The 25,759-nt window shown below is 37.1% G+C and overlaps 5 protein-coding genes across 9 annotated transcripts; 4 read left to right on the forward strand and 1 right to left on the reverse strand.

Moving 5' to 3' along the window:
- Positions 1–3,749: 3,749 nt before the first annotated feature.
- Positions 3,750–6,088, forward strand: LOC111215081 (UV radiation resistance-associated gene protein-like). 3 transcript variants are annotated; one of them, XM_022718271.2, is made up of 5 exons: positions 3,756–4,171; positions 4,463–4,669; positions 4,908–5,228; positions 5,298–5,525; positions 5,599–6,088. In XM_022718271.2, the coding sequence occupies exons 1-5, from the start codon at positions 3,995–3,997 to the stop codon at positions 5,713–5,715; spliced, it is 1,050 nt and encodes a 349-aa protein (XP_022573992.1). In that variant the 5' UTR covers positions 3,756–3,994; the 3' UTR covers positions 5,716–6,088. The 3 variants fall into 3 exon arrangements, with proteins under 3 accessions (XP_022573991.1, XP_022573992.1, XP_022573993.1); XM_022718270.2 differs by having other exon boundaries at positions 3,750–4,171; positions 4,908–5,525; XM_022718272.2 differs by having other exon boundaries at positions 3,758–4,171; positions 4,441–4,669; positions 4,908–5,525.
- Positions 6,089–6,184: 96 nt separating this feature from the next.
- LOC106427614 (small ubiquitin-related modifier 5-like) lies at positions 6,185–7,269 on the forward strand. 2 transcript variants are annotated; one of them, XM_048754965.1, is made up of 3 exons: positions 6,185–6,498; positions 6,771–6,920; positions 6,993–7,269. In XM_048754965.1, exons 1-3 carry the CDS (start codon positions 6,400–6,402, stop codon positions 7,074–7,076), a joined length of 333 nt encoding a protein of 110 aa, XP_048610922.1. In that variant the 5' UTR covers positions 6,185–6,399; the 3' UTR covers positions 7,077–7,269. The 2 variants fall into 2 exon arrangements, with proteins under 2 accessions (XP_048610922.1, XP_013723787.1); XM_013868333.3 differs by having other exon boundaries at positions 7,020–7,269.
- Positions 7,270–11,401: 4,132 nt separating this feature from the next.
- Positions 11,402–14,117, forward strand: LOC106427662 (F-box/LRR-repeat protein At2g43260-like). Its single transcript, XM_048754967.1, has 3 exons — positions 11,402–11,960; positions 12,066–12,267; positions 13,381–14,117. The coding sequence occupies exons 1-3, from the start codon at positions 11,585–11,587 to the stop codon at positions 14,009–14,011; spliced, it is 1,209 nt and encodes a 402-aa protein (XP_048610924.1). The 5' UTR covers positions 11,402–11,584; the 3' UTR covers positions 14,012–14,117.
- Positions 14,118–14,330: 213 nt separating this feature from the next.
- LOC106353639 (beta-galactosidase 9) lies at positions 14,331–19,976 on the reverse strand. Of its 2 annotated transcripts, none has more exons than XM_048754966.1 (19): positions 19,715–19,976; positions 19,538–19,628; positions 19,328–19,440; positions 19,173–19,239; positions 19,009–19,101; positions 18,704–18,847; positions 18,505–18,593; positions 18,228–18,333; positions 17,811–17,898; positions 17,596–17,717; positions 17,123–17,299; positions 16,580–16,812; positions 16,269–16,384; positions 15,969–16,066; positions 15,777–15,887; positions 15,581–15,691; positions 15,285–15,493; positions 14,876–15,224; positions 14,331–14,791 (listed from the first exon to the last, which is right to left on the reverse strand). In XM_048754966.1, exons 2-19 carry the CDS (start codon positions 19,568–19,570, stop codon positions 14,633–14,635), a joined length of 2,418 nt encoding a protein of 805 aa, XP_048610923.1. In that variant the 5' UTR covers positions 19,571–19,628; positions 19,715–19,976; the 3' UTR covers positions 14,331–14,632. The 2 variants fall into 2 exon arrangements, with proteins under 2 accessions (XP_048610923.1, XP_013648864.1); XM_013793410.3 differs by having other exon boundaries at positions 19,533–19,628.
- A 2,059-nt stretch (positions 19,977–22,035) lies between these two features.
- Positions 22,036–25,499, forward strand: LOC106353640 (beta-glucosidase 33). The gene is made up of 13 exons (XM_013793412.3): positions 22,036–22,413; positions 22,510–22,579; positions 22,687–22,745; positions 22,843–22,918; positions 23,055–23,132; positions 23,224–23,311; positions 23,398–23,653; positions 23,761–23,882; positions 23,960–24,177; positions 24,295–24,323; positions 24,578–24,680; positions 24,784–24,892; positions 25,046–25,499. The coding sequence occupies exons 1-13, from the start codon at positions 22,120–22,122 to the stop codon at positions 25,338–25,340; spliced, it is 1,797 nt and encodes a 598-aa protein (XP_013648866.1). The 5' UTR covers positions 22,036–22,119; the 3' UTR covers positions 25,341–25,499.
- The last annotated feature ends 260 nt before the right edge of the window (positions 25,500–25,759 follow it).

Here is a 25,759-nt window from a genome sequence, read left to right on the forward strand (position 1 = left end):
AATATCTGGGAATGGTGGCATCTGATCATCGTCCACTGGTGGCTTATCTAGAAGATAAGGTTGTTAGAAAAAGAGGCCAATTTCGATTTGATAAGAGATGGGTTGGTCAGGAAAGTCTAATGGAATCAATTACAATGGGATGGTCGGAATATAATGAAGGCAGCGGGAATGGTATAGTGGAAAAGATTAGTAATTGTCGTCACGAAATAGCAAAATGGCGGAAAAATAATCCAAAGTTTGGAAAGAAAAAAATAACGGAATTACATAAGGCTCTTGATGAGGTACAAACTGATGATACTAGGTCTCAGGAGGATACACTAGAAGTATCCAGGAAGTTACAAGAGGCATATAAGGATGAAGAGGAGTATTGACATCAGAAAAGTAGGAATATGTGGTATTCATCGGGAGATCTCAACACAAAATTCTACCACGCTCTAACTAAGCAACAAAGGGTACGTAATAGGATTGTCGGACTACATGATGCAGCTGGAAATTTGATTACGGAGGATAATGGAGTAGAGAAAGTAACAATAGACTACTTTGAAGAACTATTTAGTACCACCTCCCCATCAGATTTTGACAATTTTCTATCAGAGATAACACCGGAGATTACTCCTCAGATGAACCAACAGTTAGTGACAATTGCGACTGAGGAAGAGGTTAGAGAGGCTCTATTCATGATGCATCCAGAAAAAGCACTAGGCTCGGATGGCATGACAACTCTTTCCTTTCAACACTCATGGCATATTATTAAGAGTGATCTGGTGGAGATGGTGACAAATTTTCTGGTATCGGGTGAAATGGATTTAAGGTTAAATATTACTCATATCTGTATGATTCCAAAGACAGAACGACCTACAAGGATGACGGAATACGGCCAATCAGTCTATGTAATGTAGGATATAAAATAATTTCAAAGGTTTTATGTCTGCGGTTGAAAATCGATTTACACTCTCTCGTCTCGGAGACTCAATCGGTATTTCTGGCAGGTCGTTTGATCTCTGACAATATTCTTATAGCTCAGGAAATGTTTCATGGATTATGGACTAATAAAGCGTGTCAAGAAAAGTATATGGCGGTTAAAACGGATATAAATAAAGCGTATGATAGGATATAATGAGAATTTATTAAGGCATTACTGCAGAAGATGGGCTTCTACCATCATTGGATTAAATTAATGATGGAGTGTAAATCGTCGGTTCAATATATGATCCTCCTAAATGGACACCCACGAGGTCTCATTGTGCCACATAAAGGTTTACGACAAGGAGATCCGTTATCCCCCTATTTATTTATTTTGTGCACAGAGGCGCTGATTGCAAATATTAGGAAGACGGAGAGAGAAAAATAGTTAACAGGAATTAAGGTAGCCAGAGCATGCCCATCGATATCCCATCTGCTTTTTGCGGATGATAGTTTGTTCTTCTGCAAAGCTCAAAGGGAAGAATGTAATACTATTCTCAGGATTTTAAAGGAATACGAGGTGGTTTCTGGTCAACTGGTAAATTTTGAATAGTCTTCAATTCAATTTGGACATAAGATTGAGGATTCGATCAGATATGAGTTAAGAAATATTTTTGGTATATAGAATTTGGGAGGAATGGGATCTTACTTAGGATTACCGGAAAATCTTGGCTGTTCTAAGATTCAAGTTTTTGGTTTTGTGCAGGATCGCCTAAATAATAGGGTCAATGGCTGGACTTTTAAATTTTTCACAAAAGGAGGAAAGGAAGTGATCATCAAATCAGCGATTACGGCACTGCCGAACCATACGATGTCTTGTTAACGCTTACCTAAGGCAACTGGAAAAAAATTGACGAGTGCAGTAGCACAATTTTGGTGGAGTCCTGGGGGTAGTACAAGAGGATTACATTGGAAATTGGAAATCATGAGACAAAGTATGTGTCAGCAAGGAAGACGGGGGATTAGGTTTCAAGGATATAACTGATTTCAATACAGCAATGCTTGGTAAGCAGTTGTGGAGGCTAATAGAAAAGCCAAACACTTTATTTTCTCGAGTTTTCAAGGGTAGATATTATAGGAACGCCTCACCCCTTGAACCGATTCGATCATACTCTCCGTCATACGGCTGGAGGAGTATTGTATCTGTTAGATCTCTAGTAAACAAAGGACTAATCAAAAGGGTGGGAACATGATCCTCTATATCTGTATGGAACGATCATTGGCTGCCAACCACTCGCCCGAGACCAGCCAATAAAAATCAACACAATTTGTATCCAGACCTTACAGTGGATTCCCTTATTGATTCCACTTCGCGAAGATGGAATTTGCAGGTTATTCGGACTTTGGTAGACCCACAGGATGTGAAAATCATAGAAATTATACCACTGAGCAGAAACCAGATGGTAGATAGGGAAGGATGACATTTCACAAATAATGAAAAATTTACAGTTAAATCAGGATATCAAGTAGAGAGGATTTACCCGGATAGGGAAAGATCACCATTATTAATTGGACCTACAATTGATGTTCTGAAGGCATTTTGTTGGAAAATACGGTGCCCACCAAAAATAAAATATTTTCTTTGGCAATTGGTTTCAGGGTATGTAGCAGTTAAGAAGAATTTGCAGGCGCGAGGGATGCAAGGAGATATATGTTGTGCAAGATGTGGAGCGGATGAGGAGTCGGTTAACCATGTGTTCTTTGAGTGTCTTCCAGCAATTCAGGTTTGAGCTCTGTCAAAGATACCAACAAATCCAGTTATTTTCCCAAAAAGTTCTCTATTTACAAATATGGATCACCTATTCTGGAGAGTTGCTCCACCGATGGGGGTCATCAATTTGCTTGGATACTTTGGTACATTTGGAAATGAAGAAATAATAAGGTTTTTAGTAATCTGGATATGGATTCTAGGGACACTTTTAAATTGGCAGAAACGGAACCCACACTCTGGGCAGAAGCACATCTTTTGAATGACCAGAAGATGGGAACACATGTTCAGGCAAAGACTCTTACGTCAATTCCTGGAAGATGGTGTTTTATAGATGGATCATGGAAAGAGGGGAATATGTTCTCTGGTCAGGGTTGGTTCAGTACTTTAGAAAGATTTGAGGGTCTGATGGGACCAAGGAATGTATGGGCTTCTTTAACTCCCTTGCATGCAGAGATGGAGGCACTACTATGGACTAAATGTATGAGGAATTTACGATAATTTCATGTTACGTTTGCAACGGATTGTTCTCAATTGGTGAAGATGGTTTCGGAACCAGAAGAATGGCCAGCTTTTGCAAGTTATTTGGAAGATATCAAGAGTCTGAAAGAGAGCTTCACACGATCAGAGATTATATATGTACCAAGGACGCAAAATACAAAGGCGGATAAACTAGCACGCAGTGTTAGGAAACAAACGTATTTCGTCGTTCACATGGATCAATATCTTCCGGTGTTGTTTACGGAGTCAATATGAGTATGTAATGTTGTTGAAAAAAAAACAATAGAGATATAAGTTAGAAATACTCAAAATGGAATTGTAAATTAAGATAGATAGTTACAACATGTCTCTTTCTAGTTCCTAAGTTGTATGATTGAGAATTTGAGATATCCAAATTTGATCAGACAATAAGAACATGATAACCGTTCGAAATCGAAATAACCGGTAGGAAAAGTATTGGTTTGGCACAAACAACTTTTGGTTAAAGAATCATGCTTTTCAGAATTCAGTTAAATCGTGGATCCAACGGTCCGTAACTGGTCTTTACCAAATACCCGCCCGTAAATATCCGACCCGGTAGATTCTCTCTCTCTCTCTCTCTCGCCTAAACTTCAAAAAAAAAATTCAGAGGACGAATCAAGCCTGAGAAGCTTCTTCATCCCTGCATAATTTGATTCTACAAATCGATCTCTCATTCGTTTTGCCTTCGTAAATTGAACCAATCGTCGCCGATTGATTTAGTTCTCTCATCCGATTCCGATCCATCGTAGTGATGAGATTCGAAGACTTGATTCCGCTGCGTAGTTTCCGAGACAATTGTTGATGGAAAGAGAAACGGAGCCAAGTTCGTCAAGAGGTGATCGAGAAGAAGATGTGAAGGTTATCGAGTGGGAAGAATTCGACAATGAGCTCACTCGGTTATGGAGTCTCTCTTCAGCTCTGAAGTTAGCCACAGAGAAGAAGATGACCCTACAACCAAAACTCGAGTCTCTTATTCAGGTTTCTTTCTCTTAACCCATGTGTTCTTCTTTTTGAGCTTTGTCTGGTTTTGATTAGAAAGCATCAATTTTTGGCATTGTATTAAGGAATGTGGATGAAGGTTAACTAGAAACTCATTCAAAGCTATAGCCTTTTTGTTGTGTAGTCTTATTGTTTTTGATGCATTGCTTAGTTGTTAACGTTTGAGGCTTTTATTGTGAGGCATCTTGCTTTTATTATCTCTTACGTTGTCTACTCGATGAGCTTTAATTGATTAGCCCGCGGATTAGCGGGCGGCTAAATTTCGGGCAGGTTAGTGCTGAATCACTGAGACGTACTAATGAACTTGAAGAGATGCGTCAGAGGCTGGAAGCAAAGAAATTGATGGTTGACAAGACGTCAGTTACTTGCAAAGTTACTGAGCAAGATCTTAAAAAGAAAGAGGATGATCTCAGTGCTGAAGTTAGGTCTTTGCTAGTTGGTGGCACAACTCTTTCCATCGCTAAAAGCAAATTACAGGTAATAAGCTTTTTCGGAAGGCAAATGTATTATATTGGACTATGCTGTTTGGCTATTTGTGTGTCTATTTGCGTTGTTCAACTTAAGTTTTCTTCATTCAACTGTCTCGTTGTTCTATTATGAGTAAATGATTTGATGACAGTTGTCTCTAGAAGGCAAACTGATTTTCTGCTGTAGGTTCAATTGGGGAATGATTGAATCATAGATACTTTATTTAAGCTTCCTTGTTCTGTTGCAGGAATCAAACTGCCAACTAGAAGGAGAGAGTGGTTATGCTCATCTAAAGACTGTAACGAATAAGCTGAGAAAGAGGCAGCAGTACATGGTATCTCAAGTTTCATTTATCTACCCTTTGAAGATCGAGGCTGGACCTTCGCAAGACCAAGAACTGGAATCGTTTCCAGGTGGCAGTAGATTAGTAGGAACTAAGCCTGTGAGTCAAGGATCCGTGAGAATTTTGGGGTTGCCTTTTAGTATGGCCCCGTTTACAAAGATGAGCTTCTTCACTGACAAGAAAGAAGTTCAGAAGTCAGCTACTGCCCTAGGATATGTAGCTCATGTATGTGTGTTCCATTCTTTTTCCTCGCTACTTGAGAGTTCTAAAGGCTTCCTTGCTTGGATTTTGCAGGCCGTGTCTCTGTTAGCTCCTTTCTTCGGAGTGCCTATTCGTTATCCTTTGCGCTTAGGTGGTTCCAAAACATATATTCTGGACTATGCGCCTTACATCGAGCCTTCAGCTTCTGATATGTCTCCAGTTTCCACACTTTCCGAAAATGCTAAATTTGTAGAGTTCCCTCTGTTTCTGGATGGTCAAGATACAACTCGAGCTGCCTACGCTGTCTTCTTATTAAACAAGGTTAGTTAAAAGAAAGTTAGAGACAAATGGCATATCTACTTCTCCTTCATCTAACCATAGTATCACATCACAGAACATCGAGCAGCTCCTGAATTTTGTGGGAGAAAGTAGTCTAGGACCACGTCAGGTTCTAGCTAACCTCAAGGAGCTGATCAGGATCATCCAGTCGCCAGATTTTATATATTCTTGATGATGACGATGACGACAAAATAAGGATGATGATCGGATATTCAACACTGTTTTCTCCTCTTGTAGATTGATCCATTACTTCTCAGTTCTAACACAGCTTCAATGTCTCTTACATCTTCTCAAGACAACACTTTGTGGAGGTTAAAAAAGGTCAGATTATTTATTCGTTAGAGAAGTTTTAGACATGGGCATTCTCTTTAGGATGAGACTCATCTCTCTAGGTGTGATGTTATAGAAGTGGAGAATAAACGAAAGCTTAGTCTAGTTTCTTATAAGTTCTAACAGATGTATCACTTTTTTTGTTTTGTTTTTCCCCCTTTTTGTATCATTTGAAATATGTTTGAATTTGTACTTTATGAGCATTTTTCATGTGACTCGTACAAGTTTCAACGCACTGTTGAGTGTTGGGATGTGTAACAATGCATGATGTTGATGACTCAAAGGCAACAACAAAACACAAGACCAAGGGTAAAAAGGGAAAAGTAAAAAAGAGAGAATGGTGGACCAATAGTAGTCTTGTGCGAGGATCGTCTTTTAATGCTCAAAAGCTCTCTTTAACTTTCCTCAGCATCTCACTTTTCTTTTTACTCTGTTCTCTCTCTCTAAAAACCAAGAAACCTCTAAATTAGAGTACAGAGATAAGGTTTGTTCACTCTTTTAGTTTGCTTTTAGTGTTGACACAACAATGGTGAGTTCCTCAACGACGATCTCTGCTTCTACTGCATCAAAGTCTCGATCTCTTACTCCCCAAAGGAAGATTACCCTCAAGGTCAAGACCCAACAGGTCTCTTTCTCTCTGCATTTTCTCAAGATAGCTGCCCTGAGATTTTAGTGTTGTGTGTTCTCTTTCCTTAAATAGAAACTTCTCTTATGCTCTTGCTCCTGCTCGATCTGGCTAACTTTCCTTAAACAGAAGAATATCATCTTCTATGCTTTTTTTAAGTTAAAAGAATAGTGGTTACAACATTTTGTTTTAAAAAATTCTTGATATTATTTAGAAACTCTATTATTTATAACAAGAACTAAATTGAAACTCTCACATGTGTTTTAAACAAGGATGGAAGAGAGGATGTTTATAAGATTGGTTATAATGCACATATGAAGAAACTGATGGATGCATGCTGCACCAAGAGAAACTTTGAGAAAGACACTGTCAGATTCATCTTCGGTCGTAAAGAGCTCAAGCCACGACAAACTCCTGCTCAGGTTCCTTTTTTAAATTTAAAATTTCACCCTCCCCTTCCCATTTTTAACCCTTGTAATTTTTGCCGATTCAAGGTTAATTACTATAATTATTTATCACAGCTGATGATGGAAGAAGGAGATATCATTGATCTTGTCACCGAACAAGGTGGTGGCTAATCTCGCCGGAACAAGGAAGATATTTTTAGGCCTTTTTTAATTTAAAAGACTTTTTAAACTATTAAAATTTTTCATTATTAGACTTGTAATTTCTGGTTTGTAGTTGTTGTTGCATCTTATTGTCTGAAACGTTGTTGTCCGGTTGATTTTAGTTCGTATTGTCGAGGAAATTAATAACAGTCAGTTTTCTCTATCTCGGTAGTTGTGGTTTGAATAATTAAAATTTCAGAACAGGAATATTGATACCCGAACAAATCTGTCTCTTTATCGTACAGTTCTAACTCTGTCTGGATTTTAAATGGTCAAACTTTGACTTCTTACGTTTACATTCATGTGGATTTTTTTTTTGGTCAAATACATTCATGTGGATTATGTGATTAGTTTTGTTCGAAAACATATACTCTCTCTTGTTCCCGAAAATAAGATGTTTTAGGTTTTTTTTTATTCCACAAAAATAGATTTTCTATATTATTTTTATATTGTTAAGGTATTTTTTTATATTTTTAGGAAACATTAATTGAGAATATTTGAATTGATTAAATTTTATTAGTCGAAAGTTATTGGAAAGTTTATAATAAAGTAAACAATAAATTAAATTATTAACATTTATTAAATTTTTAATAAGCGTGAATAAAATCTTATTTTCGAGAACAGAGGGAGTATAAGCTACACAAACTATGATCTTTGTTACTACTCGAGAAATTTCAACATTTCTTTAACCGGTCTACCAAGTTTCTGGTTAAATCGGTGAAAATGTAGAACACAAAAACGAGTTGAAGAAACAGATTACTAATGAACAAAATCCTCTCAAACGGCTGTTTTTGTTATAATTCACTTAAATTAGATGCATTCTTTTGTGTAGTGAGAATAATTACTTTGTGACTTGACTGACACCAAATTTTAAAGATATCTAGTGTCGTACTTTCAGTAGAGATGTCAAAATATGTTAAATTTGTGAGTAAATTTAACCATCAACCAATCTGAACCCTTAGTTCCAGTGAGTTGAAAATTTGGATATTAACAGCCATACATGATACATCCTGTTCTGTATTCATAACCAGAAAGACCTATTGTGAATCTAACGTCCACATATATCTTTACGAATGCACTAGGGCTGTGCAAATAAACCGAACCCAAAAATTCGAACCGAACCCGATCCGATAAAAATGAATCCAAACCGATCCGAACCCGGCATAAATACCGAATGGATCTTGTTTTGTGCTATTTCGGGTTATGAGTATTATCCGAACTGAACCTGAACCTAAATGGATACCCGATAGAACCCGAAACATTCAAAATTTCCAAAAATAATTTGTACCAAACATGATCTCAATTCCTAATATGTATTCAAAATATATTGAACATCTAAAATAATTATCTATTATATGAAGATTGATTGTTGAAGGTGGCGGTTGAAGGTTGAAGTTTTTAAATTTTGGTTTTGTTTTCATTGAATAATGTTTTTCATTCCGTGAGAACTTGGTTTTCGTTTTATACTTTCATTTATTTGGTTTTCTTTCGATCAATAACTATGTTTACCTTTCACTTGATTTTGAATGATCACATTTGCTGTTCCTTTTTTTTTTTTGAACCAATTTTCTTTATGTTTTGGTTACAAAATAGGTACAAATCAAATATTTTAAAACCGAAGAACCGATTTTACTTACTTTTTAGTTACAAAGTAGATATAAATCATGTACATTTAAACCGAAGAACCGATTGGGATCCGAACCCGAAAATACATCGGGTTGTACCGGTTCTTTGAAGATTTACTAATCCCGACCCGAATCCGATAGAACCCGAACCGGTCCCGAACCGAATTTTCATATAACCCGAATGAGACTGATTTTGATAAACCCGAAAAACCGAAACCCGATTGGATTAAACCGAAACCCGATTGGAACCCCGAATGCCCTTGCCTAGAATGCACTATTTAAACTAATAACAATAATCTTTTTTTTCTTGTTAAAACTAACAAACAGTAGCTATAATTGTAAAACTAAGTTCTTGCTGAAATTACGTAACTAAGGAACCCTCTTAAACTATTAACTTTATTTAGCGTACAAAATCAACCATTATATAAAGCACCAACAGAAACTTCGAAATCTACAAAAAAGAAGAAGCAAGTGAATAAACAAAACTAAGTGAAAACCCATTTAGGTCACTTCTTCTTCTTAAAGATTCATGGCGACGTTGAAGACGATCTCGGTTTTGTATCTCGTTCTATCAATTATTCTAGTTTTCGAGGGGATTACGATAAGCACGGAGGATGTTTCATCCCAAGAAAATAGCGCGGAGAATGTTATAAGCTATGATGCTATGCGTGCGAATCATGCATGGGGGTGCTCTCCCAAGTACCCTCAGTTTTGTAATAAAACTCAGGCAAATCCATATACGAATTCGAAAGTTTGAAATTATTAAAGATTAATGGAATACTCCAAGGTAGAAATCAACGAAGAGATTTCGGAAGGAGAATGGGGGGGGGGGGGGGGGGGGGGAATGGGGGGGGGGGGGGGATATGATTCATAATTTTTCATATTAATAACCTGTTTCATATTAAATATTACTTTATAATTTTTTTCTTGTTACAAAAAGAGAGTCATTTTAGAAATCTAATGCAACTTTCAGTTTAAAATTAATTATAAATGCATTGATTTTATAAATAATTTCATTTATCTCAAATACTATTGGTTGAATATGTGTAATTAATAAGAACTTTTAATGCATTTCAATCATTTTCTTAATCTGTGTAAAAAATGTCAAATGACATTTTTTTATGAAACAGAGGGAGTATTTAATATTCCTGTATTTTTCATTTTTTCATTTCATGAGAAAAATGAAAACAAATTGTAATTCGATTATCTTAAGATTACATTTATGGAAAAATATACTATTGATGAAAACGGTCAGTCATAGTAAATGTATATGGAATTACGTACACAACTGTATTTTATATGTTATTTGTTAACAACATGCATTTATACATATTTAGATTCGAGTGATACATCCATGAATCATGATGTTAACACAAACTTATAAGTTATTAAGTTATATGTTTAAAATGCGATAACCTAACCCGGAGGTGCTAGCTGCCTAGCTCTACTGGTAAAGTCTTTTGCCACTTTTGAAAAAACATAAAATCTTTGAAGCCATCCAATGTACGTTCCCGAGCTACTGGAAGAGATCTTCCCTCGAATGTCGTTGAAAGCCATCCTAAAATTCAAAACAATGGAGATCTATACTCGAGTCGAGGAGGCGTATCATATCATGAATGTTCAAACGAAGCAGATGATCATGGCAGTAGGAGAGCGAAACCGAATCCCACAAGGATTCCAAGGAGACGAAGAGGTGGAAATGGTCTACTTACACTTTGATGTCGCCTCGCGACCGTCGCTGTCATGTGACGGTCTGGTCTGCATCCCATACCTGGCTGGGTCAACGTTTTTAACCCTTCCACGGGAGAGTTTCTTAGATTCCCTTCCGGGCCATATCCAGTGATGCGCCGTTATGCTAATCATAGCTTAGGTAAATCATATAGTAGTTTCTTTTTAGGTAAATAATAGCTTAGGTAAATCGTTTTGATGAGATTGAAATTGTTCCTACGGATGAGATTTAATATATAAAAAAGTTGAACAAATAGTTAAAAAAAAAGTCGGAGAAAAGAAACAAACTTAGGTTAGACACGTAAATTAAGACCGAAGTCCCGAAGCATGACCCGCCTAGCCTTATGAATTAGCAGACTTGGGTTTAGTTATTTAAGTCCAGAAACCTGGGATTTTAGGGGTAAATAAATCCATTTGGATTTTAGATGTTTTCGGATCAAACCTGTTTGGACTAGTGTCGGTCCAATAATCCAAAACTTAGATATTATCATTCTTGCATCAGAACTATTCTTGATATTAACATATATTTTAATATTGGTTTGCTTCAAACTCTAACAAAGAAAAATATGGAAGTTATGAATGCACTTCATTGTTTGATCATCCGATAGTGAGATTCTAAATTCCATACAATGTATCTTCTTCTTTAAGTTGAACATGTATTTTCAAAATATAAAGTATGGAAAATTTGCCAGTGTTTAGCACAAAAGTTTGTTCTCTTATATACATAGTTTTAATTTAATTTTAATTATATATATTTTGTTAATTAAATTTGGTTTGTTTATATTATGGTTTTGAACTGTATAGACTGGCTTTATATTCGAAGAACGAAAATTTAAACTATTTTTTTCTGAAAACTTGCATGTTTTAAAATGGTGAAAATAGTATTTACAATGTTTTTAACAACTTATTTTGAGAAGCAAAAAAAAAACACGAAAACGCTATAGCAAGACTGGACCGGAATCTAAAATATTTTCGGACCGAGCTAGACTGAATTCAAATATTTACAGGTTTTGGGCCGAGTCCGGTAGCTCTATTGACATCCCTACTTAGGTTTACGACAAAACTCTACTGTCTTATACAAACATTCTAGCCAATAACTTGCGGAAGAAGATAAACCCTATTCCCATGTACCTAGTTCCCGACCTACTGGAAGAGATCTTCCTTCAACTGCCACTGAAATCCATCGTCAAATTCAGAACCGTCTCAAAACAATGGAGGTCAATACTCGAGTCGAGGAGGTTCGAGGAGAGGAGGCTTATGATGAATGCTCAAACGAAGACGAAAATCATGGCAGGAGGAGACCACCGAAACCGAACCCTAACGTGGTTCAAAGAGGACGAAGAGGTCGAGATAGTCTATCTACAGTGTGATGTCACCTCACGACCGTCGCTGTCATGTGACGGTCTAGTTTGCATCCCCGTACCAGGATGGGTCAATGTTTTCAACCCTTCCACCGGAGAGTTTCTTAGATTCTCTTCTGGCCGAGATCCACCGTTTCCCGGTTATGCTAATTATTACTTAGGTAGAAATATATATATTTAGTTTTTGTTTTTTGATCAGAAATATATAAATATTCATTGATAGCTCTGAAAACATGAAACCACAGATTCTGTATTATTTGATGTCTTCCCTGGATATTGGAGGATGGGATTCGGGCGAGACAATGTGAGCGGGAGCTATAAAATAGTGAGGATGGGCTTTAACCATCATTGGGAGATTCACCGTTGCGAGATTCTTGACGTTAACATTGGGAGATGGCAGAGACTGAGTCCGCCTCCTTATGAGATAGGATATAGAAGGAAGTCGACATGCTGTGTTTAAAATGGCGCTCGCCTTTTGCGCCATGGCGCGAGGCGAACTCAGGCGACGGCTCCATCGCCATGTACCTCCTAGGCGAGGGTTGGTTCCGTAAGGCGCGCGCCATGGAGACGCCTAGGCCAGAAGGCGAGCAAAAGGCGCGCCATGAAGACTATATGTAAACCGTATCTAAACCAGGTATGAAACCAAACCTTAATTAATAATTAAACCTTAGCCATCTAAACCTTAAGCCTCGGGAAACTTAAACGTCATAATAACGAAAACTCTAGCTTTATAAAACACAAGTTACGTAACTCAACATAAACATAGATCTCAAGGTTTTTTGCTTAAGGTTAGAACTCTCTAGTCTCTACTCTTTTCAATCTTGTTTGTGCTTATTCTTCTTATAGATTCATGTGTTCCTTTGTCACAGATTAGAACGTACTGCGGTTGCTTTCGTCGGAGTTAACAACACACGGTTAGTCTTTTACTCTCTGCACTTTCTTTTTTTTGTTCTCTTTTTTTGTCTTCATTCTGTCTCATCTTTGGTCAGTGATCACAGTCTAGTTATGGATCATAACTTATGATCAGTCTGGTTTTTGTCTCAAGCTCTTTACGTGTAATTTACTTTGGTTTTTTCCCTTTGATCACAGTTTTAATGTCTGAGGCTGGGGCTAGTGCTACACTTCGTGAAGTTGATCCAGGAAGAAAATATGGAATCATGTTGAATAACCTTGGGTATGAGGATGTTGAGTACGATGATGAAGATGAGAATAATGGTGTTTCTGAAGATGAATTTTAGGTATTGGTTTTAAGTTATTTAATATGATATTATCTTTTGGTTTCTACATTTGAGACTTTGTTTTTGGGTTTTCGGTTTGAATAATTTTGTTTTGGTTTAACTATCTTCGAATAATAAAGCTTGCATCTTATTTAAATTAAGTGTTTCCTACGTGAAGCAATCGTTGCATAAGTGTTTTTTACTTTTCTTCTCCAATACACGACAAACCAAGACATAACAAATATGTTCTTCATGGCGAGCGCCTTTTTGAGCCATGGCGTAAGGCGCAAGGCTTGGACCGTCTCGCCTTGGTGCGCCATGCGCCATTTTAAACACAGTCGACATGTGTAAATGGGTCCATCTATTGGGTAGAAGTATTGCCTGATCAAAAACTTTTAGCTTTGGATCTTCATGCACAAGAGTGGCGTGACGTTGGACTACCGTTAGGAGCACTCGGAAAATCATTCCAGGTAGCAAACCTTGAAAAGCGTCTAGCCTTAGCTGCTACCTATATTGAGAACGATCATTGGAACGTGAAGATATGGAGCGCGGAAGCACCAGAAGAAACATGGAGCGTGATTTACTCCATACGTTTATTCCCTCTCGACCACCCTTACGACGACCCATCTTCCCCTTTATGGTTTTGGACTAGGCCAGTGGCGGTTTCTAAGAAAGGAAACCTTTTCTTCCAATACAGTTACAAGAGGTTGTTCAAATGTTACCCAGAGACAGGTGAAGTTCGTTTCATCGCTGCAGAGATTTGTGTGATATCTCCTTTTGTTGAAAATTTGGTCCCCCTTGGACGTTTGGACAGCAAAACATATGGACTTAAACATCTAGATCACGTAACGTTGTCCTCCCGGATATCCAATTTTTTCAGACGAATGGAACTGAAGAGATCGAGCATTTTGGTAACCACCGCTGTTGTGACTCTTGTAATGTTTCGCTATTGTTCCCGTTTGTCTAGATCTTGATAATAGTAGTATTTATCATGTTTCAATTCGCATTATCAGAATTTGTAGTTTATATAAAGAAAGATGGAGAAGAATGAAAATTACTTTGTTTCAAACGACCAAACACTTTCAGTTGCCCGTAGTAAGCCCTAGCCTTTATCTTCTTCTCGTTAATACCGTGCTTAGAATTTACTCATTCAACCATCCGTAAACACTCCACTGCTATTCGAATGATCTAAGCCATTGTGCGCGCACACAAATTATTTGCATATATATCTTAAAATGAATAATAAATTGATGTTTAAAATAATAAATGAATATTAGTATATATATGCATGACTTGGACACACATAAATATTTGCATTTATAACGATTTAGATCTAAATCATTACACCCAGCTGTGTTACCGAACATTTTCAAGTGTTAACAATAAACTGTACAAGCAGAAACACATTCAAGATGGTTTCTTGTTTATTGGTTTCAAGTGGACAAGATTGGACATGAACAAGACCAAACTCAACTGTTCAGTCTCTGAAAGATAAAAGATCAAAGCAAAAAGCTTGTGATGAGGAATGTTCTTCTTACTAGTTGATAAACTGTGGTCTTCTTCAAGATATTAGTCATGTAAACAATAGTTGTTCATCAATCTGAAGCAGTTTCACGCTGTCGAAGGCAACTCGTGTTCTGAGAAGGCGAGCATCGTGCCATAACCGCTAATGTCTTTAAAGTTCCTTTACATGGATCACTCTGAAATGCAGCATTCGACACTTCAATGAAGCAGCTGTTGCGTCCTTTACAAGCCTGTAGAAGAGAACAATGAACTTTTAAAGTCATCTTTCACAATTTCTAAAAATCAAATTTATAGCTATTTATGTCAACATTTACCTCAGAGACGACTGATAACGATTTGGATGCGTGGCATTTCCCGGTAGAGAACTTCTCGCAGCTACCTCTTGGAGTTCCGTAGCTAGCAAATTCTATGGATGATATTACATGCCCTTCTTCACAACGCAGATGCATCTCTGGTGCCACACTGTTTATCGACATTGTTCCATTCATGAAACCTGGTGTGGACCATTTCCTCAGAGGTGGATAATGAGATTCCGAGACTTGACCGCACAGAACACCAGCAGTAACCGTCTTAACCGAGATTTTAAATGGGTTTCCCCCGGTTTCTTCAAAGAGCACTAGTAGATTACTGTCAGGCTTTAACCAAGAACGTGGTACATGGTACCTGTGCAATGATATTAGATCAGTACAATGGGGTTTTAATAGTCATTGTGTAGTTATTTACCTGGTTTGAGTAGGCTTTCCACAATTTGTTGTGCACTTGTCTGAAGTGTAGGCTCCACGATAATCACAAATTTTGTCACATCCATCCTTTTGGGCAATGATACTCCAGTACCTTCCGATATGGTGTCCGTTGACCCATGCTTGTCCCTTTCCCATACTTCCCAGATCTAGAACAACAGGATCTGTTCCGTCTGGGGTGTTGAAGTATGTCTAGTTCAATAAGGGGAAAGAAAAGGAACCATGAAGATGATAATAAGAGATAATTGAGTCAACAAAACGTCAACATGTTCCACATACCTTGTACCACATAAAGATGGATGGTGAAGCTTCGGTATCCAAGGTACTCCACTCAGCTTTTTCATTGTATTCAACAGTATATACTTTCTCAGCCTCTCCCTTCAGTCCCACCTACAATAAACCCCAAACATTCAAATGCTTCCACAATGAACTTCAGATTTTAGATAAAACGAGAGAAAGAAATAAGAATCCACACCTGATAGGTCCATGACGATTTTGACAGGTCCACGTCTCCATTCTTGAAGCCAGTAAGCTTCGCTTTGCCTCTAAAACCTGCTCCATCCTTCTCCAAGAAAGCACCGTAATTCTGTGTCATGAAGTCGAAAATGATCACAGTTAGCTGTCAGAAGAAAAGTAAAAGGAAGAAAATAGGTAGTAGAATTTTTACCTGTAAGCCAACTGTTTGAGTCAAGAGAAGTAAATCATTGTTTCCTTGCACAAAACGTACAGGCTGCTCTGCCTTCACCCAGTGTCCAACAATACTGCCTTTACTTCCATTCAGCAGGAGAACAAAGTTAGTGAACATGACCGAAAATAACTCCCAAGACTTTGCACTTCATGAAAGCAATGTAACCCTCTTGTAAAGGATATACACAAAAGCGGTACCGTACACAGACGCAATATGGGACCAGTCCATTTGTAAAATGACAGATATGCCTAAGAAGCAAGAGAATGTGCTAAAAATTACCTGAGAGTTGTTTGTTTACAAACACACGCAACACATCCCTCATGCTATCAACTGACAGTGTTGGGTTAGCTCCATTTTTCTTCCAGAACGAGATATCATCCTCAGTTACGCTTATTCTACATTTGGTTGAGAAGAAGGAAAGCTATTACAGCTAAAAAGACAAAGAACTAGTAAATATTATAGATTTCACAGTACTAAACTCCTCTATAATAATGAACTGGCAAGAGCATAACAGTCAATTTTTGATGTAAAAGCTTCTTGAAATGATTGTTGTTAGTTAGATCACGAAATAGATAACAACGCATAGCTACCTTGTCTTATGCCACAGGTAATCAGACTGGTCTTTTGTAACATTCAAATGCTCCAATAATCCTTGGGCAGTGAAATTGTTTTCACCCCATATGCCAATTGGCTCTTTCAGAGCCATCCATGATTTCGAAATGTAAGAAGCACTATCCTGACTCACGACTTTTTGCAGTATAGACATACTACCTAAAGGAGGCCTAGCAGGTTCAACCGTTTTAACAGAAGTCTGTGCTCCTACCTGTTCAAGAACAGACAGAAAACGATAATCTCAAGAACCATCTTGAAAGACTTAAAACGAAAACTACTATCTGAAGCAAATTAAAAAGCTAATTGCCTGATTAAAACAGATAACTCAAGTTCAAAGCAGATGATATTTGGGCAGTTTCAAAGAGTCGTAGTGAAACAACAGTAACAGAACTAATCCTTCTAAGTGTTCTCAAAGTGACAGCTCTGTTTTTAAGATTTCGTACACAGCTAGCAGTATTCGCAATAAAGAAGGATAAAACGGCACAAGCAATTACAATACCAGTAGAAACTGAATATCAAACCTTGGCAGTGTTGTAAGCCACATGTCGACAGTCTGGCAATATACTAACTGACCAAGGTGGTAAAGTATATGATTGGCCATTAAATTTCACATATGCAGATTTATGCTCATCAATGTTTGCGAGAAATGCAGCGCACACCTTTCCTCCAGTCTCACCATCTCCATGATATATGTGTGCCTGGACATTGCGTTATTTACAAGTAAGAACCCGGAATCTTCAGCATATATAATATAATACCTCATATTTCATGCAGAAAGCTAATAGAAAAACGGCCCAGTAATTAATTCAGTACATCAGTCAACTCTGTAAATGGCAATAAAGACTACACTTGGCATCATAACCAAGTGAAAATTTTGACAAGCAAAGGAGAGTACCAATCAAACCGGTAGGAAACTTATCTATCAGCATTGGTCAATTATAACTTAGAAAGAGTGAACTATATACGTAACAAGCATTTGAGAGTAGTAGCATACCTCCTGATTTGATCCCAGTTTTTTATACTGAGGTGCATCTGCTGCAACAAGGGCAGGTTCACAAAGTTTTATGGCAGCATGAAGATCCTTTAGATGCCCCCACTTTGGCTCGCTCCTCAGACCTTAGTATAGGACAAACATAACTTAATTAGATAAATAAGTAACTATATTTTTCTTAGCAATCTGCGTTCCTGCTAGTCTTAGCTTGCACCCACCATATTCATCAAGAGGAGCATCATAATCGTAGCTGGTAATGTAGAAAGGACCACCAGAAGTTCGACCAAAGTTTGTTCCACCAAAATACTGCAACCGTAAAACAGACTCATTGATATATGCAGCACAAACCGGTGAAAGCATTGAATGTTCACAGGCATTCTATAATCAAGTTGAGCAAACGCAATTTAAGCAAGTTGCGTAATTATCTCCTACATAGCTCGCCTTGGGGGTTCTAAGGGAGGGATGTAAAGCCAATACTACGGCTTGTTAGGAACTAGTTTCTCAACTGAAGGAAGAAACTCATGGAACTAATCATCCTTGTTTTTGAATATCATTCAGAATCAGCCGTAAAGATATATCCAACAGCAAGATGATGACGCAAATGAAAATTATCATCTAGTGTGTAATTGTTGTACCATGTAATAATTTTGAAAGCTTCCTCCGCGTTGATAAAATCTTGCGACTGCAAATGCAAGATCTTCAGCAGGTCTGTGAGGCAAACTTCCACCCCACTTCGTGTACCTTTAAAAATCCAACCTAACATACTCATTCAATCCAAATAAGGAAAATTCTCTGAAACAAATTAGGGCCAATTGTTACATTGGCCTTGAAACAAAAACTTCAAGGAGACACACTTCTTTGAAAAGAGCAAAACTTTGTCAGAAGACTGCATGACAGAAAAAAAAAACATACCATCCATCCCAATCCTCTGTCCAAAGTACTGGCTTGGTCTTCGAATTTGGTTTAAAACCATCACAATAGTATCCATTGCATGCATCAAGCTAAAGAGAAAAGAGATAAATAGACGTCAAATGGCTCTATACAATTATTAGCCTGGTGAAAGGTTCAGCGAGTCATCTTAATCCAGAAAAAGTCAAGTTAGCAACATTACAATATTCTCTGGAGCGTCTGTTTGCTTGCACATAACCCAAGGAACTCCAGCACCAAGCCCTAGAGCCATACTAGCAGCCCATTTGACGTAATCCTTTCCCTTCTGCCCATACGATTTCTCAACATCCCCATATTCATTCTCAATCTGTGCCAAAAAAAAACATATATCTCTAAAAGTCAATGCGAGAGAATATCACCAACATAAGAATCGTCATATATAGCCTTTATAGCAAGAGTACAAATGGAAAAAAAAAAACTCTATGCTTTGGAAATAACGTTCAGAAAATACAGAAACACTCATAAGACCTGCAGCATGATTACAGGACCGCCTTGCCAACAGAACATCTTTGCTTCCCGCATCAGACCCACAATCTTCGTTACAAACTTCTGCATCTCCTTCTGCAAAACATCAAGCAGAAACATATGATTATAACCAAAGCTAAAACAGACTCTAAGAAAAGGAAATGTACCTTAAAAGGCTCATTGTCTGTTCGAAACTCTATGCCAGGGACATCACGCAACCACACTGGGAACCCTCTAACAAGAATCAAAGGGGAAAAAAATAAAATAAAGAGAGCTGGCCAAAAAAAAAACAGAGACACAAGCAGTTGTAAGAAGGCAATACCCAAAGTTCCACTCAGCACAAACGTAAGGACCAATGCGAAGATGGAGATAGAGACCACTCGATCCAACAAGCTTCACAAATTTGACAAGGTCGTATCTTCCTTCAAAGTTATACTGAAACATCACATTCCAAAGTTTCCACCTTTAACCTCACATAATATAGAGATAGAGAGAAGACACACAGAGAGAGATATAATATAGCAAACCTGACCCTTAACAGGCTCATGCCCACTCCAAAACACATAAGTCTGAACCACGTCAGCACCACCTTCTTTGCTCTTCGCGATGAGGTCAGGCCACATCTGAAAAATCCAATTTCAACAATTTAATCAAAATGATCACAACCATTATCAATCAATCAATCAAATCACTGAGAGAGATGGTTTACTTGAGGAGTGGCGCGAGGGTAGTGAACTCCGGCGGAGACTAACATGCGCCGTTTCCCGGCGACGATTAGAGCCCTGTGGTCGTAGCTCACATTGAACGGTTTGAAGTAACTTCCCGAGACGATCGGGAGAATCAAGAGTAAAGCTATGATCGGTGGTAGTTTCCGCCACTGAAGCGAAGCATTTCGCGTTGACTCGGCCATTGAAGCGAAGCTCATCAAAGTCCACTGATTTTTTATTTTTTTCCTTTTTTTTTTGTAAAGAAGAAGACGATGTTCCACTTGTATTTAATTGTTTTTAATACCCATGTATTTCTAATAAATGCTAAAATATCCCCAGAAGTATATAAAAATACAATAAACCCCGCAGTATACAGTTAAAAAGGACAGAACGGGAGTATAAATGAGTGGACAGATGTGGTAACGTAACAAACGGAAGCATAACAAGATCCTGATTTGTTAACGTTGTGATAATAGGATCTGACGCATTTACCCTCGGGAGCAAAGAGGAGAGGAGATACTGCCACCATCTCAAATACCACGGCGTCGTTTTGAGGAAATAGTGTAACTGTCTCAGATCCTACGGCGTCGTTTTAAATCAATCTAAGACTACTTTGTTGAGTGTAGTTTACTTGGGACATACGGAAGCTTCTTTAATTTCCTTTTTTTTTGTTTAGTATAGTTTTAAACAGAACTTGAATTTCTCCACCAAAGGAACTTGACCGTGTGTCTAATTAAAGAGATGGCTCCTTTGGCGAGTCCGAGGGATCACAGAAAGTCAGAAACCCTCAAATTCTTACGGGAGCTAAAGGGTTCAGTTCCTTGTAAACGTACGTTGAATCTTGAGAACGATGGAAAAGTGGTGTTGGCATGCATGTATTAGAACAATCTAAAGAGTTCTGCTGAAGCTTTGATACGAGATGGTGTTGGCATCCTCAGATGTGACTGAAACTAAAACATTGTATCCAGAGATCTTTTGAACGAACTTAACTGTAACATGTTGCATTAGTTTTTGATACATTAATTTCCACTACCACATTAGTTAGGGCCGGTCTACAAAACTCATCCCGGAGAACATAACTAAACGATATTTTTTTTTTCTCTCAACCATTAATGAATGATCTAAGAAATAAAACCCCACATTGGAATATGTAGCATGGATCTTTTTTTTTTTTTTTGAATTATACAGGATATCCTCATATTATCTAATACGAACAAACAAACGTATAACAAAAAATGGGGTGAAGAAAGAAAAGTATGTGAAAATGACGGATGTATGGTAGTAAGAGTGTAAGACGATTGGAATAATTATTGTATTAACGATTTGAGCAAGGTATTAGAATAATCTTTTAAAAATCATCGCTGTCCGGGATGGTTACACCGTTTTAGAAGATAATTTGAATAGACACTTTTAAGCTTCTTGGTCTTTTGGTCAAACTTCAAACATTTTTTTCTTCATTGCTTGAGAAAAATATCTTGAAAATATACCTGATTTCTTCATTTGAAACTATCAAACCTTATTTTGGTAAAACAAACTATACCAAAAGTTGTTTCCTTCATTTGTTGTTTGGTTTGCATTTCCAAAAATAAAATCAGACAACGGTGTTATAACCTCAATGCATTAATGTCTCTTACTGTCGCGTTAATGATTACAAAATCCGGTGAATAAACGACGTAGTTGAAGTCCCAAAAAGGACAGTAGATGACTATGACAGATGTGTGTTACCAAAGAAGATTGGAATAATTATGTACTATTAAACTTTTGAGCAAGGTATTAGAATAATCTTTCAAAAAGTCACTAAAATGCATTTCGTGCTTTGTACTGGAAAATGACGCTTGAAAAATTCATAAATATTACTAATAGTATAATAAGTATTTTAAAAACTAAAGAAAATTTGAAGGAAAATTTTTACATTGAAGATTTGAGCAATGGCTTGTTTTTATTTCTAAACCACATATAGAAGATCATTTTTTTTGAGAAAAAGCCTATCTATATCGGAGCTGCCAGCTCTTTTTCTGAACAATCTACAAGCTTTTCTTTGAAAGGTATACGTATAATAAATAAATATGATCTCATATCCAAAACATGAACTAACATTAACAAAAATTAGTTTGATGATGAATTTGACAAACAATACCATAAAAGGTAAGGAATATATATATAGAGAGTATACAATACTAAAACTTCTTCAATAGCCTGACCAATGATGTCCCACAAAATACTAGTGCAGCAGAAGTAAAATATCACGAACTCCCTTTCACTTACACATCAGTTGAAGCGGTGTTCAAAAGAAAAAAAGCACATCAGTTGAAGCTTCCTTTCTATAAATAGAAGACTCATTGGAAGTAGAATTAAGAACCATAACAACTCACTAATAACGTTCACAAGAAAACCACTCATATCTAGAATGACTACTACCCTCACTCTTTTCTTAGGGTTTTTAGCCCTAACGACTACCCTTAGCTTCAACGCTGAAGCTAGGCCTCAACCAAGTGATGAAGATCTCGGTATCGTCATTGGACCTCACAATACATTCGAAGACGACCTTGGCACCGTGATTGGACCGGAAGAGAGCGAAGACATACCGCAGGTCAACCTAGATGATGAAGACTTGGGCACCATCATTGGACCCGAGTTTGAGGTCCACAAGAAAGATTTCCCTGACGATTTCATCTTTGGAACATCCGTTTCCGCATATCAGGTCAATATACATTAAATAGATAATATACACATTATATTCACATACATTGTAACATAGATAAAATAATCCTATCATTTTTATTGGTTTCGGTTTTAGGTTGAAGGTGCTAAAAAGGGATCAGGGAGAGGCTTGACAACATGGGATGAATTTACACACATGTTTCCTGGTATAAATTACATTTATTTGTTCTTCTGTTCCTTGTAAAGTGATTATGAATTTGGACTCTATTCTACAAAAATTAAAATATATCATCGTTGATGTGGTATCTTCCAGACAAGGTTGAACAACGTAGTGATGGAGATGTCGGAGTCGACTTCTATACTCGTTACAAGGTACGTCACTGTTTACAGTGGGTTTAGATTTTATTGAATGACTTTGTTTTCATAAAATACATATTGAAAATACTGCGTGGGATATGGTATATTATAGGATGATATAAAATTAATGAAGGAGTTGAAAACGAATGGGTTCAGATTCTCAATCTCATGGACCAGAGTCTTGCCTTGTAAGTCCATCACACTAGTCCTTGTAATTAATCAATCAAACCACATATTTTTCTAATCTAAAATCTATATTGCAAAAAGTAAAGAATCAATATTTTTTTTTAACTCACGTATTTGTGTATATATGTTAATTTTCAGATGGATCAATTGAGAAAGGTGTCAACGAGGAGGGGGTGAAGTTCTACGACGATCTTATAAATGCACTTATAGCTGATGGTAATCATTTTATTACCTATGATTTATTTTCATATATACTTGAATCTTTTCACCTAATTATTTCAACATGATTTGTAATAATAATTGAAAGGAATTCAGCCAGCGATAACTCTATTTCACTGGGAATCTCCACTTGCTCTAGAAATGAAATACGGAGGTTTTCTAAACGAACAAATTGTGTAAGTAAATATGTCTATTAGAATTTTTCAGGATTTTAAAATCATTCTTCTTGCTATCAACTTAGTTTGAATAACCTCTAATGTAGTGAGGATTTCCGGAAGTTTGCAAAGTTCTGCTTCGATAAATTTGGAGATAGGGTTAAGAACTGGGCAACATTTAACGAGCCATCGGTATATAGTGTTGCGGGTTATTCAAAAGGTAAGAAAGCGCCAGGACGGTGCTCTCCATTTGAAGTCATCAAATGCCCCTCAGGAGATTCATCCGAAGAGCCTTACAGAGTTGGTCGTAACCAAATCCTTTCTCATGTTGCTGCTGTTGAAGAATTCCGAAAATGTAAAAAGGTTATTGTTAGAAATTTTCATATAAATAAACCCTAACCTTAAACCATAAACTCTATATTATATAATTGTTCGAGTTTATTTTTTTGTTATGTTAAAAATACATATAGTGCCAAGAGGGAGGAGGAAAAATTGGAATAGTGTTGGTGTCTCACTGGTTCGAGCCTAAAGATCCAAACTCAAGTAAAGATGTCGAGTCAGCAAGACGTTCCCTCGAGTACCAACTCGGCTGGTGAGTTGTTGTTTTTATAATGTTTGATTAAATATATAAGATGTGATATCTAATCCTTTTGGGCTACGTGTGGACAGGTTTCTTCGCCCTCTCGTGTATGGACAGTATCCAAAGGAGATGCTAGAAGGTACCACAAGCCGAGTGAAAGCATTTACACCAGAAGAATCTAAGAGACTAAGAGGCTCTTTGGACTACGTCGGAATAAATTACTATGGAGCATTCTTCTCTACCCCACTCGCCACTGTTAATTCATCGCAGATTAGTTATCATTCCGACATGCGTGTAAACTGGACAGGTGCCAACCTTAATCGCCTTGACATGAAATGATTCTTTAGCTTATATAATAGTTGAATAATTAACATTACTTTCATTTTTAAATAATGATATCTTTGCTTCTTCTTGGTTTTTGTAGTTGACCAAAACCATTCACCACATCTCAAGGTACTCCGGATAAAAACTCCTAAAACATGTGTGCATTTTTTTTTTCATATCAACATACACATTATACAAGAACATAAGTAATGTATATAGTATAGATTTTCACTGGAACAAAATTTATCAGGGATTATGTTAAATCCTATCTACTGGTTTTGTTTTGCTAGTAGAATATTTCAGCTGAAAATGGTTCTTTTTCATTCTTCGACCAATCAAATAAATCAGTTACGTACAACCTATATATATTGTTTAATTTGCAGTCAACGGCAATGGGTATAGTAATATATCCAGCGGGTTTGATGAATCTGATGAGACATATCAAAGATGAATATATGGACCCAGAGATTTACATTATGGAGAATGGTAACCAATTAGCAATATACCAAATAATATATGTTTTGCAAAATGTGTGTGTGTGTGTACTTAGTACGATGATATGATGGGTTTTGGTAAATTTAATTGGTAGGGATGGACGAGCTCGACGATGGGACCAAGACCTTAGAGGAAGCCTTAAACGACTACGGGAGAAAAGAGTTCATCAAGAGTCACATCTTAATTATGGGCAAAGCCATCAGGTATACCACTAACTTAATACATTTACTTCATTATTTTTTATAATTGCGATAGTTCACCAACGTATCTTTGACCCTTTTCTTACATTTATAATTAACCGAGTTTTGTCCGAATCAAAGATATATATGAAAATTATGTTGATGGATGGTTCGCAGGATGTACAATGTGAGGCTGAAGGGTTATTTCATATGGTCTTTAATGGACAACTTTGAGTGGGAGAAAGGGTATAAAATCAGGTTCGGGCTTTATCATGTCGATTTCAATGACAACATGAAACGATATATAAGGTCATCTGGGAAATGGCTAAGCGAGTTTCTTGATTCAAAAGAGTCTCTCCACAAATGCTACTTCGAGGGCCATCGTGAGAAAGGATATGCTCCCAAGCTGTCTGACAGAGAGATATACGATCGTGACAATTGGCGTATAAGATACACGAGCGATGTTATGTGAAAAATTGGTGAAAGTATGATAAAAATAAAAGAATAAGATATAAGATGGTCTTGTTTATGTTTTTAATGTGTTTGTGTTCAATTTTATGTGTGTGTTTGTCAGTGTTTGTATGCACATGTTAATAATGAATAAGATTATGACCGAATATTTTCTTTTGAACTACGAAATTTCACACTTTTAAAGTTTGTTCTTTTTCTCAGTATGCACATAAATTAAGGATGTGAGTCCTGCGACTGGTGCAGTTGAAGAAGGTGAAAATAACGACGGACTGAGGAACCCCCCCCCCCCCCCCCCCCCCAAATAAAGAGTTCGGTCCGGTGAATCCCGGTGAAAATAAGACGGAAATTGTGTTAATTTTAATGATAATGTTCTACATTATCCGAACAATTGTTAGAAAAGTATTTATAAAAACATTTACT

Source organism: Brassica napus, chromosome C4, assembly GCF_020379485.1.
Source record: "Brassica napus cultivar Da-Ae chromosome C4, Da-Ae, whole genome shotgun sequence".
Taxonomy (NCBI): Eukaryota; Viridiplantae; Streptophyta; class Magnoliopsida; order Brassicales; family Brassicaceae; genus Brassica; species Brassica napus.